We start from the raw sequence: 20,268 nt of genomic DNA, 5'->3' as shown, positions 1-20,268 counted from the left end.
GGCTTTTAATGAAGGATTACTTTCACTATTTGCCTTCTTATTTTAACCTTAAGTAAGTTATGTCAATAATACTTCCAAACTGACTGGGATTAAGGGACTGTTTAAAAATGACCAGGCTGAGGAGGGAAGGCCGAAACTGATATTTCTGTTTTTTATTTGAAAGACCCGCCTCCCTTGCATTATTAATATCTTACTCGACCCACTTAATGACAACAAAAACAACACCATCCACACCCTTATATCTCAAAATGTGGTACTTGGTTGGTTCAACTTATTCCACAATTAATAAAATAAAATAAAACCCATAAATAATCAAAACAGTAGTAATCTCAATTTTAAATATATTTATTGAATCATTATTCTCAATGCATTTGTGTACAGTCCCTAACTAAGCAGACATTTTCAGGCATTTTTCACTTTTTTTTGGACTAAACAGATAAATAATAGAACATTAATTGAAGGAAACCAGCAAACATCCGGTCAATTAGGGATGCTAACATCCATACAATAGTTAGGCTATGTTGGAAAACGATGTCGAATAAGAGTTACACAAATATGTTTTGAGTTGTAACAGAGGTGACAGTTTCATTTTAATAAGCAATGTTAGGGTAAAACCACCTTTCTTGTTGAAAAAAGTAACAAACATTGCCTAAGTAAAAATGTAAAGTTTAACGTTAAGAAAGAGGATGCTAGTAACAAAAGAAACAGACCACTACGTCGAATACGAGTAACAGAAAACATTTCAAAATATATTTTAATCTGTTAGAAAGGCTGTTTTACTTTTTAAAAGAATTGACTAAGTGTGGTGTCGCATTAATGATAATAATACAAGTGTAACGTTACCTGCTCCATGTCATGGTCGTTCAGCAGATGCAGCTCGCGGGACTTGAAGCAGTTTTGACATTTACTTTTATTAAAGATGTTGGCTTGAAATTTGTTGCACGGGTTCGTCCCTTTTTCTCCCGACATGTTTCGCTCCTGTGCTGCAGAGTAATCCACACACAACCCGCACTCCCTCCTGCGATGTTTGGCATTGAATGGTGATCCTGAACCAACATCTGTCAAACTGTTGACTCTCTATCGTCATGGGCGGGTCATCTGACGCGGTACATCCAAACAACATCCGGTCACAACCTTCAAAATAAAACAATATATGTTTTATTTATTTCTCTAGAATAAATAAATAAAATTAGAATATACATCAAGTTACCAAGGACAAATCAATATGTTATTGATTACTTTGTTTATTTTAGTTAACATATTTTCACATTTATAACTAATACAATGAAAGAAAATACAATTGAAAGGAAAAAATGTATAAATGTAAGTGTGTTGCAGCCTATGTACAACAGTCAATACAAAAGTGACAAAATAAAATGTAAAGGTCATAGGTGTTCAAATACATATTTTTCCAGGTGGCTGAAATACTTTTGTGCGCCTCTCCCCCACCATCAGCAGGTCATTGCTTATCTTCCTGCTGGTACTCCTGTCTGTTTCTCCAAAATGCCACTAACTATGGCCAAGCACTTTAACCCTCCTGTTGTCTTCGGGTCAAATCTGACCGATTTACTACTTTCATCAATCATAACTTTTTTGTTTTAGATTCGATTGCATTAAGGCTTTATGATATCCTTCACAGTAGACATTTGAACATGTACAATTGCTGATCACCACTTTCATTGAATTTTGGATGATTTAGTCAACTTTGTAACACCCATGGTGTTCCCGGTCAAAAATGACCGCCATAAAGAAAAGGAATATTGTAACCATCCGGATCAGATAAAACACACACACAAACACCCACACACACACACTCTAGATGTGTTCACCCCCTTATGTGCCCAATCCCCCCAGGTGAATCACACCTGGCACACACAAACACACACAGAACAATTTAATACATTTCCCGCTCTTATGTGCCCATCCCCCCAAATGGATCACACCTGGCACACGCAATACATGTTCAGTGTCTGTTCTTTGTATATTTACTGCAGTTGTTCATACCAGTAGTCTGATACAATATTTACAGTTTGAAAGGGTGTTAAATGAAATTTGGTGATGATTAATGTTTTTTGTGTTAATGTAATAGCAGTTAAAACAGGACCGGTCAAATTTGACCGCGAACACCAAAGTAAGGGGGGCAGGGAACACAAAGACAATAGAAGGGTTAAATAAATGAATAATAAGAGAAGGTGAGTATGTAATATTCTTCCACATCCAAAATAAATGTAACCGAGTAGTATTTATGTGGTTGTTTTAACACAGTTGTTCTGTCCTTGATGTGTGTTTTTGGTGTATATCTGTCGTATATGTGTTTTCTTGGCTGTGTTTTGGCACCACCTTGTGGTGGTTGTTTGACACTGCTGCTTTCTAGTGGTTTATTCGATTCCTGTTGCTAGGAGACCGAACTTGTTCGTTCCCGGGTGTGCTCCACGTGTAGCTTGGGTTGTTTCATGAACGGACGTCTGCTCTCCATGGGCTGTGCTTCGTATTTCCCGCTGGTTCACGCATCGTCTGTGAGTGTTATTGTCCGACAGACTGTGGCTTCATGGGAATATGTTGTATGTAAAATGTTTATGTTTGTAGGAATGCAGTGAGTATTCTTTGCGGCTAAGCTACTAGCGGCTAGGCTGATTAGCTTCTCAGTTTGTGCACCGTAGCTCATTGTGTGAAGTATTCTGTCTATTTAGCTCGTCAGTCGGGCAGTCAATAATAAACTGTTATGTCTGTATTGTCTTTACAGTTTCACCAAGTAAAGAGACTTCAGTAAAACTGACAACTGTGCTGGAGTTTTCTTTCAAACGGTTTAACTGGATGGATAGCTAGCTCAGTGCTAGTGAGACCCTTACAACAGTGTTATTACGGATATGACTTAAGATGTTAATAAAAGATAATAGAGGGACCTCTGTGATAAAACAATTAGGTATTTGAATAAATATCTACTATTTACACATTTTAAATACATCAATAACCAGCCATAACTGATCCAATCATAATGCACAAAAGGATTCCTCACAGACAGACTGACAGTGGATGGAAGCATGTATTCAAGGCAATGGCAGTGGCTGAATTTGTACAAAATAAAAATAAATTAAATTCTTGGCCATTCAAAAACATATAAGACAGAGTGGCTTTTTATGATCTGTGATATTTATTGCACTAAAACATGTGGTAACAGAACATTATCTCACATCCCGATATCAGACAAATCATTTAGGATGTTTGCGCTTGCACTTTTCAAGCAGAAGTTATTTTCTAATAATACATTAATGCTTTCATTGGATCCATTTTCTTTGATTGTTCACAAAAATAATAAATGTTTTTGAAAAAAGTCATTCCGTTTGCGATCAACAAAACTTAAAGGTGCATTTATTAACATATACTGCTTCGTTTTTTTTATTAGACCAACGGAAGCCGTTTGCTTTTCTTTAAAGTCATATTTTACACAAAAGGCCCTTGATTTAAGGGTGACAAAACACACTCACATTTACCCCATTACCGTTAAAATGTTTTAAAAAGATTACGTTTAGATTTAGTTAGGGCTGTACCGAATGCCATCTTTAAAAAAAATGTGAAGCTTCAATTGAGGTTAAAATATATTTTGTCATATTTTATTACATCGTCAACCTGAAAAGCGAGGACAATTTGATGTTTTTGTTAGAAATTGCATTTAGTTGAATAACATATCATTGAATGAATAAAACAGGTTAATATTGGTACCACCATTTGTGTGCAGCAAGTAGGAAAGCAAACAAAGTTTTTTGGACCAAAGTCAAAATGTTGATCTTGAAACACAAACAAATATGGATTGAAGCAGATTATTTGGTTCTTGGTTGGATAAAAAAGTTTAGATTTTTTTGTTAAAGTGTTATACAAAATGTTTGGAGTCAGAAGCAATGCAATGCAGCCACTACTGGAATCAATTCTACACAAAGTATAATAAAACCAATCTTTATCTGCAACCTTGAACAAATACCAGCTTTAAAGTAAATGAAAAGACATCAGACAAAAAAAAAGAAGCTTTGCAGCATTCAAATGTTAATTTAATATTTGAATGTAGCATTTTAGTTGAAGCTTTGAACTGCTCAGTACAGCCCTGTATTTGATCTATGTGAGCAGTGTAATAGAGTTGTATATGTTTAATGACTAATATATTACGTAAAGACGAAAATATTACTTTTCAAAAAATACATTTTTTTTTTTCTCATAGCCACACAATAAACATTTATGATGGCTTTTCAAATCGAAAACAGTGAAATGAATGTTTGTGCTCAGTAGGGATATCTAAACATTTTGTTTTGTTTTTTTCTCATATAGTGCATCTCCAGAAGACAGCTACTCTGGCATCGTCAGGCAGTATTAGATAAGGGAAGATACATGTCACATTCCTTCTACTACAAATGTAATGGATATTGATAGGGATGTCACAAGAACAGATACTTAGGTACCAAGTTGATGCAAGCATTTTGATCGTATGAAAGTACTTTTTCTACAGAAATTAGGGTACTGTTGAAAGAGGTGTTCATTACATCACTAGCACTCATTTTGGAAGAACGATTAGTTCATGTTTGCCGTTAGCAGCCGGTTTAGTGGAAGGGCCATAGAGTTTCACTGTGAAGCGTTCAAAATGATTAAATCAGCGAAGGTAAATCAAATCGTTGTCATGACGTGTTCAAAAAAGGTCTTTTAAAATGTTGTTTTTGCCAGCTCTGTTGTGATTGGTCAACCGTATAGAGATGAGTCAATGTGTCAAATTTCCCGCCCCTTAGTAACATACAATTACACATTAGGTATCAAGAATTGTGGAATTTCATTGGTATGGTTATCCACTACTAAATATCTGGCATCGTGACATCCCTAGATACTGCAGTATTATTTTGTATTCACTCAGTTCAGGTCACTGTATGGGTGTTGAAGCTAAAGCTAGGAGTTAGATATTCGGTGAAGAAACACACACTTCAGTGCAGTTTGTTAGGTAGAAGATGTAATAAAATAAGTATTTTCTTAGGTAAAGAAACCGCCCGAACAGAATTCTCCTTTCACAAACAGAAAGAAGGACTCTCCTGTGCTTTCAGAACTCGTGTCTGTGATACTGGTCCGGATCGTAGTATTTGGTGACCACCACTCTGTTGGCAAACTTGCGGCCGGTGAGGGCTTGCATGGCTTTCTGACAGTCTGCAGCAGAAACATACTCCACAAAGATCTGGAGGGAAAACAAATGAGATGTCATTTATATGTGTTATTCAGAAGCTGGAGAGCTGTGTGGAGAGTTCATTTAACATGTACATACAAATAATACATCGCTGGAAAATTAACAAAAAAATCGACATCATACATCTCTCAAATCTCACTTATTCACGCTAGCTTTCAATCTCTAATCATCAATAACTGAACTAAATAAGTGAGGAAATAAGCATTTAAATACTGATGCGTTAGTCTGAATCTGTGAGAAAACCATGCCCTATTCATTCAGAAAAAAAAACATGAATAAATAAAAGGGAAATAAATGTTGCATTATGAAATATAATTTCCAATGAATGTAGTCCTTGTTTTGAAAATATGCCTGTTTGTAATATTTTTTATTAAACTATATTGATTAATTTATATTATATTTTGTATTATTCGTTAGTTTTTATTTATTGCCCCCTTCATCGACTTTGCATATAAACAGCGATATTAATACATTTCATAGAGATATATTCTTTAATGTATTTATTTATTTAATATGAAATACAATATTACAGAACCCCTTTAACAGAGCCCTGATGCATTAGGTTCAAATTACAAACATATGGATAATGGAGCATAAAGCCTCAGAAACTATTTTATATAATGTTTTCCAGTTTGAAAATGAAAAGCAAGGCAGTGAGTGGTCAGATTGAAGGAGATAACCTACACTGTGCTTTGCCAGACCAGAACGAGGAAGGCAGAAATCGATGTGCTGGCTTTGTAAGAAAAATGTAACCGGTATGATAATAACTGGTATAAAGTCTAAACTAGTACCTTCCCACAGCCGGGGACCTCCACCCCATCCACGGGCCGGGGGATCTCGATGGAGCGCACGCTGCCGTACTTGCAGCACTCTTCTCGGATGTCCTCCAGGATCTCCTCGTAGTCCTTGTCGTCCACCAGCTCCTCGGGCATCACCATGTTGAGAAGGCACAGCACCTCCGTGGGCAGGCCAGAGTTCTGCAGCCTCTGCAGGCCGGGGACCTGCAGCGTCACCGGGGTCTCGATGATGGAGGTCTGGAGGAGTCGCACACATCAGGGAACACTTCAGTCTCCATTCTCTGACTTAAAGCAAATATATTAGAATATATTTCCCATAAAGCCTGCTGCTTCCTGCCATGCACTCCCTGCTTGTTTATTTATTAATGATGATCTTGTTTGTTTACCGTTGTATACATTAGTCAGGCCCTTGGTGGATTTAATTTCGGCCCGCAGGATAATTTCTAATTACTATTAGATCTGGCCCGCCGGTATATTGCACGCACACCTTCACTCAATCCTGAGGGTCTCCTCAGCTCAGAGCCTGAGCCCAAACATTGATGAACTTGCACCCAAGATGAGATGCCAAGTATCTGGCTTGAACTAGCATCACAGAGCAGCAAACTGAGTTTAATGGATGTTTCCTTGTGCACTTTCTTTCTTGAGACAACAGGGCATGTTTGGTTTTTTCTTTGAAGGAAATAGTTTTATTGAAGCTGTTGTTGACCTGTGGAAAAATGTGATCATAAGAAATGACTCCGGAAAAGCTGCAGATAGAGCCATAAGAAATGAATGCAACTGATTATGTAATGTTTAATGTTGAAAAACAATAGGCAATAATTTAAGCTTTGTTAGTTCCAGGTTTAATATGTGCAATAAGTTCCTTTTAATAAGTTTTGCAATAAACATTGAACCAGTCCGGCCCTCGACTAGTACCCATTTTCTTATTTTGGCCCACTGTGTATTTGAGTTTGACACCCCTGCTTTAGTGGTTCCCAACCGGGGGAAAGTCAACCCCTAGGGGTACTTGAGGAGATTGCAGGGGGTACGTAGAAATATTAGTGATTGCAATATATTTCCAAACTAAAAAAGTGAGTCTTAATATAATTTTTTTCTCACTGACAATAGGTGTAAATATCAAGTTTAAATGTATTTGTATTAAGGGTGAGGTATAAAAGTCATTTTCAAGGGGTACACGAGACAAAAAAGGCTGGGAACCACTGTTATACTTAATGCCAACAGAATACATTCGTCACAGCAGGAAGAATAAGGGTACAAATAATTCAATTTAGCTGCTAATTTACAGTCCATGTATTTTACTTTTTCCAGGAAGCCCCGGATTTATAACCATACAAAAATACAGATTTTTTTAACTTAGTAACCAGCACACTCCCATACCTAAATACTTAAAAATATAAAGCTGTAATAAATATAAAAAATAACTTTATGTTACTCTTAATATCTCTTTTTTTGTTCTCTGTCATTGCTGTTGTTGTTGAAAAATTACCAAAGCAATCTTCCCGCAGTTATATTTGCTGAGAAGTAATTTAAAAAGGGGCACTGATTCAGCACAGGGCTGGACCATAAGGTCAACATCTTTGATACATTTCATAGGCAATTTAATATCTCACTATACAAACATCATAGCATGTTTTCTAAGTAGTCTATATGCAATTTCCACACGTGAAATCCTAAAAAAGAAAGTATAGTAAAGTAAAACATAAATTAATATAGGCCTTGGCCCTGCTGTGATAGCAATATACATGTACAGGGTATATGCAGGAATCCTGAAGTCAAATGTAATACCTTTCAGGACCTTTTTTAAGACCCTTTCCATACATTTTAAGACCTCATCGCCATTTTGAGTTTTAACCGGTTACATTGGCGACCCACTTTACCTCACATTTACTATATACAGTATTGATTGTCCTTCCTCCTTATCTTCCAACCATTTGGACGCAAACTTGCATTTCCCCATAACGATGTTGTTTAACAACCGGCGTAAACGGACCTTCGCGCGTTATCAGTCAGTGAGCGTGCGATGTCCTGTTCAGGTGACGTCAAATCCAACGGGATGCCATAAATAAACTACACAGAATCACACTACACACCTACGCAATGATTACATTCAGGCACACTGTAGAATACAACCTCTTTGGACAATTTATATACTTATTGAAAACAAGCTACAAAATGTAATACCTTGGAAAATGCCGTTTAATACTTTTTAATAGCCTTAATTTTCGCTAAATTGATTTATCAACTTTTAATACTTTTTAAGACCCCGCGGACACCCTACTGTTTTGACAATAAATATATTACCCTAATGCAGCGTACCTAAGCTCCATCAGGGCCTTGAAGAAGTTAAAAAGTTTGATTGACTCACAGGAGTTGCGTTTTTAGCTCCCACACTCGCTCTTTGGACTATCAGCTTTTTGTCGCCCAGTTGCATCCCATTGAGCCCAGCTACTGCCTGACAGAGAAAACACACACGTTAAAGTAAAAAACGACACAGTATATAATCCGACACATAGAAAACTATAATTACCTGATCTGTAGCGCTGATATCGACATATTCGCAAAAGGCGTAACCCTTAGATAGCGAGGTGGCGCTGTCCTTCACCAGATTAAACGCTTTGAGAGGCCCGAACGACGTCAGGAGCTCCTTCACCTGCAAACAGCCAAGACCGCAGGATGACTGATATTACAAAGAGAACATGCAGGAAGTGATCCATTTGATACCTAAAAGCATCACATCACAATCCAATAGATAAAGTGATAACTGGAAATGACATGTATGCAGTTAAGTAGACTTTACACTGCATTCAAATGTTCATGTCTTTTGGGATTTTAAAAGGTTTAGGATCCACATTAGCGTTAGCAATAGCTATTCTTCCTGGGGTCCAAACACATACAGTCAAACACACACATACAGTATACACACTATAGTCACATGAACACAGAAAACCAAAACAGCTCATCGACTGAATTGACCAAAAAGGTATGAATCCCTCAAGAAATAATACATCACAGAAAATGGTGCGAAGTAAACCAAAAGTGATCTTAATTAGATTTAATAGATTGAGTTTAAATGCATTTAACCAGCTACAGGCACAACGGTTGGACGCAAATAATGCGGGAAAAGGATAACATTTATCTAATATTCAAATTAGTTTTTCTCCCGAGAAATGTTGGAAGGTAACAGAAAAATGATTTTATTTAGATTAAAAAAGTATTAGTTTTTTCAGTTTCAGGCAAATAAATCACAACATTTAGTTAATATGCAAATTATATCAAATAAGCTGTACTAAATTCCTATTCAAAGTAATTTTTTCCACAACATTGTGCAAGGTAAATAAAAAAAGATCTTTGTTATTCATTAGATCATAACACTTGGAAAATGTGTTTTCTTACCTTTATATTAAACGCTGAATTAAACCCCCCTCCCCATACAAAACTAATGATTAACCCCCACTAAACGCGCTCCAAATGCATGATTGGAGACAGGAAGTAGCCTGCTGGCAGGGAGTGTATCCTGTGGGGACCAGGATGTCTTTACTTGCCTTGTGTTACATGTTGGCATGGCAGCAGTAGATGAGAACTACTGAACAAATTAAGAGCGCAGACTTAACGATCTTACAGGCCCCTAGCTGGGGACAAAGTGGGGGAACAAAAATGAAAGAGCTGTGAGTATCAACGCAGTGGCAAGAGACTGCAAGAGTTAGATCAAAAATAGAAGTCAAGAATATACATCGGTCACATGACAGCTAGTTAGAGTAAAAGAGACATAATTCAATTCACTGTGGACATTGAAATCATTTGCACAGCTGAGAGCAAAGATGGAGCTGTGGAAACCTTTGGTCCTTCAGAGTATTAGAAGCCTACTTATGAGCACATTTGTACTTTCACTTTTTATACTGTCAAAGGAAAAGTCCAACTAGATGTTTCAAAAGGATGACATTGCACATTTCTGTTCAAGCTACCTGTTTTTAAATCTGCCTGTTCTCCACCTTACTGTACATTCCAATACTGCAATATTTTATTTATTTGGAGTATTTCGTTATCTTCCGGCAGCTCTTAACGGTGGGTTTTTGAAGAACCAGTAAATATGGTGTACCTTGCTACTGTATGAACAGGGGCTTTACATTCATTGCTGATTTATCGAACAGAAAAAACACTTTTTTTTGCTATCAATCGATTACTTATTTAGAAGAGCCATTATAGTTTGCTAACTTCAGCAATAATGAAATATTCACAGTTGGTAAGGTACTAAAATTAATTATCAAAAGAATTCAAGAAAAAAGGTGGACTTTTTCTTCGACAATATGGACTCATGGCCAATATTGATGCCAAATGCAGAAATAAATATAAATAAATATCAGTTTATCAGCCTTTTGTGTAAATATACTGGACTTTGCTTACCTTTCTTTAATCAGTGTGCATGAGAAAGGTATAAGCAGTTTATTTTGTCACAAAAAGCCATCTTAAATGCTAGCATTCATGTAATAAATGACACGAGGTGATTATTGTGATATCATAGTTTAATGTTGGTATTAATTATCTTGAGAATTGGTCCATTGTGAATACTTCTACAACACAAATACAATCCATTTAATATGAACCTACTTATGATTTATTATGATGATTTTTAGGGATTCTTTTCTGGGGTCACGTTCTGTTTCTGGCTTTTTTTCTCTACCACAACAACGTTTTGGGTTCTTGATGTAATAAGGAAATGTATGACATATTTTGTGCATGTTTATAGTGTGACAAAAAAAAGCCTCCGCAAGTGTGAGAATAAGGAAACATGATTGTGCCTGTTCAATCTGTTCTCAGGGAAATACCTGGTCATCATTAAGGTAGTTGGGCAGGCCTCCTATAAACAGTTTGTGGGGAGAATCAGGTACGACTGTGGAGACAACGCCTGCAGAGAACAAAACAACAACAAAATACATTTCATATATCAGAAAAAAAAATTTAAATGGGCCCTATTGCTGCAGCACCTATTTTCACCCTCTGTCTGAAACCAGAGCCCAGTCTGCTCTGATTGGTTAGCTGGCTGGCTCTGTTGTGATTGGTCAACCGCTTGGAGATGTCCTTACCCTTATGGTGCATTCACAACAGACTTAAAGCGACAATTCGCAATGCGTTACTCGCACAAGATGAAAGATGAAGAGAGAATGATAAACCGATGAGCTGACATTACTTAATGTTACCATGGTAACAAACCTGGGACGTGGAAAGCCGGCTGCTCTGAGATTCCAGGCAGAGGCCGGTAGTCGTGAGGTCTTCTGATCTTCAGTGATTGACCCTGAAAAATGATTCCATCGAAGGCCATCGCCTGTGTCGTCTCATCTACAGACCGAAACTGTAAAAGGGAAATCATTTGATACTGGCACATCTGGCACATTTTATTTGATTTTTCTTATGATCAAATAATGTGATGATTATTTTGAAGAAAAAAGCCTGTTATTCACAAAAGTAACATTACAGTTATGTTTATTTGTGTGGAGAATGTTTAATATGTGTCTTGTATTTCTTGTACATTCATATTTTTCATTATTTCTTAAGTTTTACAAACCGGAATTTTCCTTTTACATTGATACAATGGTGGTAAACAATTTAGTAATTTATTAATCGTAATTTTAAGATAATAAAGATTACAAAAAGTAGTAACACAATGATTATAGTTATGTGTGAAATGTAGAGAACAAGGATAAAATAACTTTGATTTACTGCTGGAAAGAAATTGTCCTATGTTCTTATTAGAGATTCAATGACTTTGTTTAGAAAATATACAAGAAACTGTGAGAATATAACGTCATACATTTGTGGTGTAATGAGGTTGCTCTAAACTTTAACGCTTCTTTCCTTTGATTTGGGGATTTTATGTAAATTTATACCTGTAGAGGCTAAGCCAACTCTTTAAGCCTCTGAGGATCTGCTATGTTGGCGTAATTGACGCACACAAAGTTTGCTGCTGAATAAAAGTCCGAAACAAAGTTTCCAGTTCGATACAGTCCATTTATTTCCTTTTCACTGGTTTCCATTTAACTTGCTATCATTCACCATACACGATATTACGGTTCACACAATACCTTTTGTAAATGTTTGTAATCCCGTGTTTGTGTGTGTGCTCCGTGTGTGCTCCGTGTGTGCTCCGTGTGTGTGTGTGTTCTCCGTGTGTGGTCCGTGTGTGGTCCGTGTGTGCTCCGTGTGTGTGTGTGTTCTCCGTGTGTGGTCCGTGTGTGTTCTCCGTGTGTGCTCCGTGTGTGGTCCGTGTGTGGTCCGTTTGTGGTCAAAAACTGTATGGCCTTCCGGCGGAACCTCTAACCACAAACATAGGTTCCTACCTTTATACCCACAGTGTTAATTGGCTCCTACAATACCTTTAAATGTAGTAAATGTACAACTTCTTGTCAAATGTTTTACTTGACCTATATATGCCATATATTGGCAACATGTACCTCTAGGAAAGCGAAGTTTTTGTCCTGATTGATCTGCACAGCCAGGACCGGGTTGCTGGGGGCTTGTGAGAGGCCGGCGAGTCTCATCTGAGCGTTGAAGAACTCGGCCATGGACTCCTGGGGAGGAAGAGAACAAACAGCATGGCTGCAAACAACATGAACATATCAGTGTTTGGTGTAAAAAGCACATACGAATCAGGAAGTCAAAGAAACAATAGACACTTTACCTCAGTTACTCCAAAGGGAATGTTTCCTACATAGAGGCGTCTGGCCTGTCTGGTCATCTGGCTGCCAACGATGGGCACTTGCGTCGGAGCTGAAGCCAAGCCGCCGCTGGTGGAGGTCGCCAGCAGAGCGATGGTTGGTATCTGCCCGGCCGCTGAGGGATGGAGTGAGAAACGTCAGCTAAAAAACTCTTAACTTCTGCAAAGTCTCCTCCGTCTTTCAGAGAAAACTGCAAATAAATTAAAGTGTTTGGTGTTTCAAACTATTTACTTGCTGGTCTCTACTTTAAATAAAAGGGTTATTACTTTTTTTTTTTCGACCCCTGCAGAATCCTAAATTATGTTTTTTTGAATAATAATGAATATAAATAATATCAAATGAAAGATCACTTCTAACAAAATCTCTAAATACATTGAAATACTAAAGATGACAGAACTTGTTAAAAAAAATGAAGGATTTTTTTTTAAGACACATCCTATTAATGAAAAAACACAACCATTTGAATGTGGAAGAAATCTAAATAGATGTTCTAATTTTTTGTATTTTAAAATTGGCCTGTTGAAAATCCTTTTACTGTGCATCATTGACCCATTTGCAATAATATTACTGTCATTATATGAATATTAAATGTGAATATAAAGAGTGTCAGTGTAATGAGATTATAAGAACTTATTCCGAAACATTTATTTAGTGCAACATGAAAAAAGTTGGAATGAATGGGTTTTAGTCACTCATGTTTTGATTCTTTGTTTAACTTTTCGTCATTTTCTTTGCTATGTACCCCTGGATATGAAGACAACTATCGCTGGATTACTTTGATACTGAAGAAAACTGAAAAACAGAGCTTCTCTGGCAGGTTGTGAACAGAACACCTTTTTTCTTTTACTTCAATCATATTGACTTATTTAAACACTATGGTATGTGCAGGAGCATTTACATCCCCTGGAAGTGTATGTCACACTGATATAAACTCAAAATATGGATTATCAATAATTTTTTCAAAGTGACAGACACATTGGATTAACCTATGGATTAACCTTCAGCCGCGTTTTTTACGTTTTAATGCCATTGAACACGACTTTTGACCAGAATAACAGCAAAAGGTGAGCATACAGTATCTCCGTGTTTTGCTACCTAAAGCTGCGTCGTGTGATGTCTGTATTTGCTTCCCCTGTCGCGGGTTCTGATCGCTCAGTGATGATACTTATATTTCTAGAATCTGTGGAATCTCAGCTTGTTAGCTAAGCTTGTTTGAGCAGATCCGATAAGTATATCGATCGATTTATACCTAGAGTTCTGTGCTAAGTGCGTTAGCATGTTTTCACTCAGGGCTCATTTAGACCCTTCTTGTGAGACTTGTGTTTTGTTTCGGTAAAAATGGTTCGTATCATCAGTTAGCTGAGTTTCTTCCCGTTAGGATGGTATGACACATTCATAGTTTTTTAAATATTAAGAAGCCCTGAGACGCCGGCGGGGTCTTTGGGGCTTAACAGGTTAAACTGTTTCAAGAATTGTGATAATTATAACCCCTTTTGGAAGCAGAATTAGCCACGTTCAGGTCTGGATAAAGGCTGTCAAATATTATTACTACTTGAAGTTATAGGTCTGAAAACTTTTTTTTTTTAAATAATATGATAAGTACCTTGCATAGCTTTATATTGCATTGTTGTGATGTGTTCAAAGCCAGGAGGAGGCACATCCCAATATTTGCAGGTCCTTTTCTTCCTGGTTCTCCTGGGGGAGTGGCTGCAGAGACACGGAAACATAACGTTTAAGCACTATGTTCACACAGAGAGGTGTGTGTTTAAGTAAACACGAGTGAGAGTGAATGGACAAGCTTGAATAAAAGTATGATTATCACACTATAAACAATTTCTGTGAGAAATAAAAGTACTGCATTTAAAATGTAAGTAGAAGTATTTAAGTATAATCAGGAATAATAAGAGAGAAGATGTCCCAGATGGTTTCTGTTGAACTATTATATAAGATATCAAGAGATCATTATGGCATTGGGATATATATTTTTTAAATCCTCTGGAGCAGAGAGAGGAGCTGTGGATTATTGTTATTGATTAATGCATCAGTGTTTCTTAGGGTCAAAAACACTAAACTCACAACTTAAAATGAAAGCGTTTAGTTTATTTAATAAAAGAGCACATGTTCAATGTGAAAAGTGACAGTAGATATAGATTAGTTGCAATTTGGTGCTATATATATATATATATATATATATATATATACATACATTAAAAGAAAAATTATTAAAAAAAAGAAAATTATATATATTTCTTTTTTTGAACACCTTGAATTTCAGGGGGGGCACGGGGCTCCGTTGGCGGGGCGCAGCGCCCCTCCAAGACAATGGTAGGGGAAACACTGGCCTCTGATATTCGTGTAAAGGAGTAAAGGCATAAAGTGGCATAAGGTACAGGTACCTAAATCTCGTACTAAAGGACAGAAGTGGGAGAAGTACTCAGATCTTGTTCTTACGTAAAAGTAGAAGTACCAGAGAGTAGGAATACTCTGTTACAAGTAAAAGTCCTGAGTTCAAAATGTTACTCAATTCAAAGTACAAGTATTAGCAGTGGCTCAGTCAGTAGGGGCTTGGACTGTGAGCCGTAGGGTCACCGGTTCAAGTCCCCGACCAGACCTAAAATATGGAGTGTGGACTGCTACTTGGAGAGGTCCCAGTTCACCTCCTGGGCCCTGCCATGGTGCCCTTGAGCAAGGCACCGGACACCCCCCCACCCCCATTGCTCCCCGGGCGCTGTACAATAGATGCCCACTGCTCCTAGTACTAGACTCCTGGTACTAGGATGGGTTAAAAGCAGAGAACACATGTCACTGTGTGCTGTGTGCTCTGCATGTGTGACCATTAAAGAGGGTTTCATCCCTCCCAATTCTATTCTATTCTATCAAAATACACTTAAAGTACCAAAAATAAAAGTATTTATAATGCAAATTGTCCCATTTCAGAATCATAGATATGATATGTTTTGATTATTAATATTGATGCATTAAAGTCTTTCAAATCTGTAAAGTAACTAAAGGTATTAAGTTAATGTAGTGGAGTCAAAGTACGCGATTTACCTCTTAATTGCAGTGGACTAGAATTACAAAGTAGCAGTAAATGGAAATACTCAAGTAAAGTACATGTACCTCAAAAATTAAGTTGAGTACAGTACTTGAGTAAATGTACTTAGTTACTTCCCATTTCTGCTAAACTAAAGTATAGTATATATAAACTCAAGTATAGTGAATGCTTTTAACCTGTAAAGCTGGGGTGTCCAAACTACGGCCCGGGGGCCAAATGCGGCCCGCGGACCATTTTGAATCGGCCCTCAGCAAATTCAAAAAGTATAATGGAATATGGCCCACAACTGAGGCTTCTGTTTTAAGGGATGAGCTGCCCACACTCACAAGCATCATTTACCTACATTCAGGGGCGGATCTACCGGGGTAGCATGGGGTGGCAACTGCCACCCTAAAAAATAGCCTTGCCACCCCAGCTGCCACCCCAGTTGGCATCTTTGTTTTGAAAGAAAAGTTGTGGCTCATCGGACATTTATGAGAGAAAATCTCTAATGTCCGAGTGCAAGTGAATGCAGCACAAGAGGCGAGTCTTGTAACCCCTCCCCCCGTCCCTGGCGCGAGCTTGGAAATATGATTGGCGGCTATTTCATTTGAACGGGGGGATGGCGCAAAACGAGAAGCAGTCGGACTCAAGTACACGGAAAGAATGAGGTATTTGCGGTCTACAATGACAGAGAAGAGACTGTCAAGTTTGGCTGTACTCAGCATTGAATCAAAACGCACTAAAGCTTTGGATCTTAATACGTTTGTGAGGCGTTTTGCTGAACAACATGGTAATCGCCGCATTCAGCTGTAATAGGCATGCCAACTTGATGCTCTGCTCACGGATGACTCGATGAGCATAAAAAACAGTTAAGATGATGACCTTGTATGTGTGTATATTTTTTTTTTCTTTGTGGGGGTCTTCCCCCAAAAAACAGTTTTAAGTCCTGAGAAAGTCAAATAAGACGGTGTGTAAAACTACACTGCCCAGCCAAAAAAAAGTAACCACTTTGATTTAACTAGGCCAGTAGGTAAGGGCTTTCCACTGGATAATAACTGCAGCGATGTATATGTTTTTGCTGAATACACGTTTTGTAACCCTAACTGATGCAGTTAGTCACTTCTTTAATGTTTGTTCTTTCTGATGTAAAGTCAAGGTTGTAACTGTTTGCAGTAAAGTCGTGGGGCGCTGAACTGTTCCTTTAAATCTTTTGAATTTTGATACATGATATAATTACTTGTCTTTGACAGCTGATAGGAATAATATGATTGTTAATATTATCATATTCATTCAGACAAACATCGATGAGACAGTTATTTAATGTACTTATTGCAGCAGTCTGCATAGATTTGGTACCCCTGCTGGTCTAAGAGTGAAACAAACTCATTCAGTTATTGTTCAGTTAAAATTCATTAAATTATGTCTGCCACCTTATATATTTATATGTAAGGCTTTACTGATGTGCCACAATAATGTCACAGTGTAAGAAAAAGTTTTTAGAGAGTACTTGTCCATGGACAAGTGAGTTTGGCAATTTACTTGTCCGAATACATTTTTCACTTGTCCAGAAAAATCGATTGGCATCGTATTTTACATTTTCCCACGTTTTTTACGGTAAGATTTTACTGCATCACACATAGGGATGGGTATCGTTTGGATTTGAACGATTCCGGTTCTGCTTTTCGATTCCGGTTCTTTTCGGTTCTCGATTCTGGTTCGTTGAGAGGGTAAAAATAAGTCCCATGACAAACTGGGAGAAAAATATATTTATGAAAACATTAAGTCAAATCTGTATTCCTATTTAAAAATCACTTCATACTGTTTAATTTTGTTACGGTTATTGAATACAATTATATAAAAATAATTGTTTAGTTAGTTCTAAGTGGTGCAGTTTGAGAATGTACAATTGGCCCAGTCTCCTCTGATGTTACACTGCAACCTGCCTGTGAGACAGAGTCCAACCACACAGTCTGTGTGTCCAACACATGTCCTGCAATAAACATGCTGCAGCTGCCCAGCTGCTCACTATTTGTAGAAGTAAATAAATAGTATTTTCATTTCAATAATGTACTTTCTATACCCTGCTTCATAAACAATACTGACATCCCTGTGCTCCTCCGAGTCTGGGGGTCCGCGGATGTGAGGACAGCGCGAGGACACAGACAGGGAGGCTGATTTAATTCATAAAGGAAATGGCGGTCAATATTAACAATATAGGAGCTAAAACGCTTAATAACCTTCATTACGTGTTAGAGAAAGAACATAAGAAAGTTTGACAAATATGAGGCTGTTAAACGGGCAGCGAATCAGCTGATACGGCAACACGATACGGAGCATAGGGAGAGAGAGCTGCGGTCCGCGGGGCTCAGCCTCCGCCTCCTGTCCTCACAACTCTTATTAATCCCGGTACCGGACAATTGTTATTAACTTATTTGTTCTTACTCGGAACCGAGTTTTGCTTCCCAAGCCTGCCAATGTGCTACACGTCCCGCCCCGCCCCCATCTAACAGTACAGAAAGCGGCGAGATGCATTTCCTTAGGAATCGACAAGCAAAACCACAACAATGGCGGACACGGACAATTTACGAATAGTTCTGCCTTTTGTAAGCTGAATTTATCAATAATTTGTCAATAAATAAGGGCGAAAAACTTCACTTGTCCGTGGGACAAGTCAATTTAAAGATCGACTTGTGGCTTTCCAAGTTAACATTGATTGATATGACTGCGATTAAATCAGCATATACTTCTGCCAGGGGATGCCACCCGTCAGAATCTCCTGCCACCCTCTTGCCACCCCATGAATATTTGTCTAGATCCGCCCCTGCCTACATTTGATTGATTTTGCTAACTTATAACTGAACTTATGAGGCAGTAAACCTCTAGTGAGTGGCCCAGCCCTTCGTATATATTTTTCTGTATGTGGCCCTCGGTGAAAAAACGTTAGGACACCCCTGCTGTAAAGCATTCACTCAGGTACTACAAACTGTAAAGTTCACAGCTCGTTAGTGTTTCTGCAGCTTCCTCCTGACCTGTGCTTCTTGTGGTCCCGGGATGAGCTCCGGCGGTCGCGGCTCTTTCGCTCTCGGCTGCGGCTCCTCTTCTCTCGACTGCGACTCCTCTTCTCTCGGCTGCGGCTCCTCTTCTCTCGGCTGCGGCTCCTCTTCTCTCGGCTGCGACTCCCTCTGTCTTTGCTCCAGCTGCGGTGCTTGTCAGCTCGGCCGGTAGATTCACTGCGACTCCTCTTTTTGTGCCTTTCTCTTTCTCTCTCTGTGCAGCAGCAAGAAATAATTATTATACATCTGGTAATATATACACTTGATAATACTGCATGTAGAAGAGCTGAGAAAATCAATTGATTCAACCACTGACTGAAAAATAATAGGCAAAAACTGTGATAATCCTTCTCTGGAGACGTATTAGGGCCACTGATGTTTAAAAAAATTGTAATTACAGAGCCAGGGATGGAGGTAAAATTAAGATAAATAATGGTTTTGTAACTTAATTATTTTGATTAAAGAGAGTTTTTTCACACAAATGTGAAACATAACAATCATTAAAAGGGAATATTCAAGATTTGTATGTTTTTTTCCAGTAATCTGTATTTCATATGAATCTTTCTTTCAATTTTTTGCAAATGTACATATTTATAACCTCAGAGAATATCCAAGTTAATTTTCTTGTAAATGTACTATTTGATTCTTGTTCATTTCGAGATTTTTCTTTTTTCGAATATTGTCCCCCTCCAGCAACTATTTTTTTAACCTATATGGTATGTTGTATGCTGTGCCATTAAATCACATATTATCATCGTGTGCACATGACATTTAGTAATAATATTCCTTCACCTTTAAGGGTATTGAATACTTATTGAACACTCTACATTGTGGTATTGCTACTAATATTAAAGGAAAACACATGCTTGTTTTTTTGTGATTGTGACCACGAATATTATTTTGGATATATCAAAAATAATTTCTTTAGAGAATCGTAACAATTAATAATGGTTGCAGAATAGAAAAGTACAACAAAAGAATTAAGAAAAAGTTAACGTATTTTAATTCTACAAGTACCTTTCTTTACAGGAGGGGATAGTAATTTAAAAGTTGAAATAATGTGATGGAGTTTCGCTTGTAGCTGTTTCGCAGACTAGAAAGTCAGGTAAGTTCTCAGCGGAACCAGAATGCCTTCAGTGATGCAAGTCAATTTACCAAAGGCTCTATAGTGGCTTAAGGATGGGGATGAGATGCTAACATAAATTAGCCGAGTCATGTTGTGGGGAAAGTACACTCTAAAGTTGCTGTCAGGTCGGGTCATTCATTAATTCATTTATTTACGGGGGCTAACGTTTTGCACTATGCTAGCTTGTGGACCAAATTGGGGCACAGTTAGTTCTCTTACCCTGTCGATTTTCGCTGAGCTGTTTCTCAAATTCTTCGAAATCCGACATTGTACCGGTTGTCACCGTGTATACATATATATTGCAGGCCTGTCACTGTCTGAGAGGGAAGATTA

At 37.8% G+C, this 20,268-nt stretch overlaps 2 protein-coding genes across 2 annotated transcripts in view; both read right to left on the bottom strand.

Annotated features, from left to right (window-relative positions):
• LOC117493604 (myosin phosphatase Rho-interacting protein-like) overlaps window positions 1–1,060 on the bottom strand; it is a 28,857-nt gene extending 27,797 nt beyond the window's left edge. Inside the window, exon 1 of the mRNA XM_034144247.1 lies at window positions 844–1,060. Coding sequence (XP_034000138.1) covers window positions 844–969 — 126 coding nt within the window. The 5' untranslated portion in view covers window positions 970–1,060. The remainder of the gene's footprint in view (window positions 1–843) is intronic.
• Window positions 1,061–3,147: 2,087 nt separating this feature from the next.
• On the bottom strand, window positions 3,148–20,203 carry LOC117493116 (splicing factor U2AF 65 kDa subunit-like). Its single transcript, XM_034143537.1, has 13 exons — window positions 20,155–20,203; window positions 18,786–18,936; window positions 18,618–18,653; window positions 15,454–15,465; window positions 14,323–14,426; window positions 12,683–12,834; window positions 12,456–12,572; window positions 11,218–11,356; window positions 10,833–10,912; window positions 8,537–8,659; window positions 8,375–8,461; window positions 6,004–6,246; window positions 3,148–5,203 (listed from the first exon to the last, which is right to left on the bottom strand). Exons 1-13 carry the CDS (start codon window positions 20,201–20,203, stop codon window positions 5,072–5,074), a joined length of 1,425 nt encoding a protein of 474 aa, XP_033999428.1. The 3' UTR covers window positions 3,148–5,071.
• Between the last annotated feature and the right edge of the window lie 65 nt (window positions 20,204–20,268).

The sequence above is a fragment of the Trematomus bernacchii genome, unplaced genomic scaffold (assembly GCF_902827165.1).
Source record: "Trematomus bernacchii unplaced genomic scaffold, fTreBer1.1, whole genome shotgun sequence".
NCBI classification, from domain to species: domain Eukaryota; kingdom Metazoa; phylum Chordata; class Actinopteri; order Perciformes; family Nototheniidae; genus Trematomus; species Trematomus bernacchii.
The sequence above is the reverse complement of the archived record's forward strand: the minus strand, read 5'-3'. Positions and strand labels throughout refer to the sequence as shown.

Excerpts from the sequence above, each read along its gene's own strand:
- LOC117493116 (XM_034143537.1), bottom strand. The coding sequence starts at position 20,203 with ATGTCGGATTTCGAAGAATTTGAGAAACAGCTCAGCGAAAATCGACAG. Across the intron at positions 11,357-12,455 it reads AAAACTTCGCTTTCCTAGAG|TTTCGGTCTGTAGATGAGAC; the intron begins GTACATGTTGCC and ends TCCCTTTTACAG. Across the intron at positions 8,462-8,536 it reads ATATCAGCGCTACAGATCAG|GCAGTAGCTGGGCTCAATGG; the intron begins GTAATTATAGTT and ends TTTCTCTGTCAG.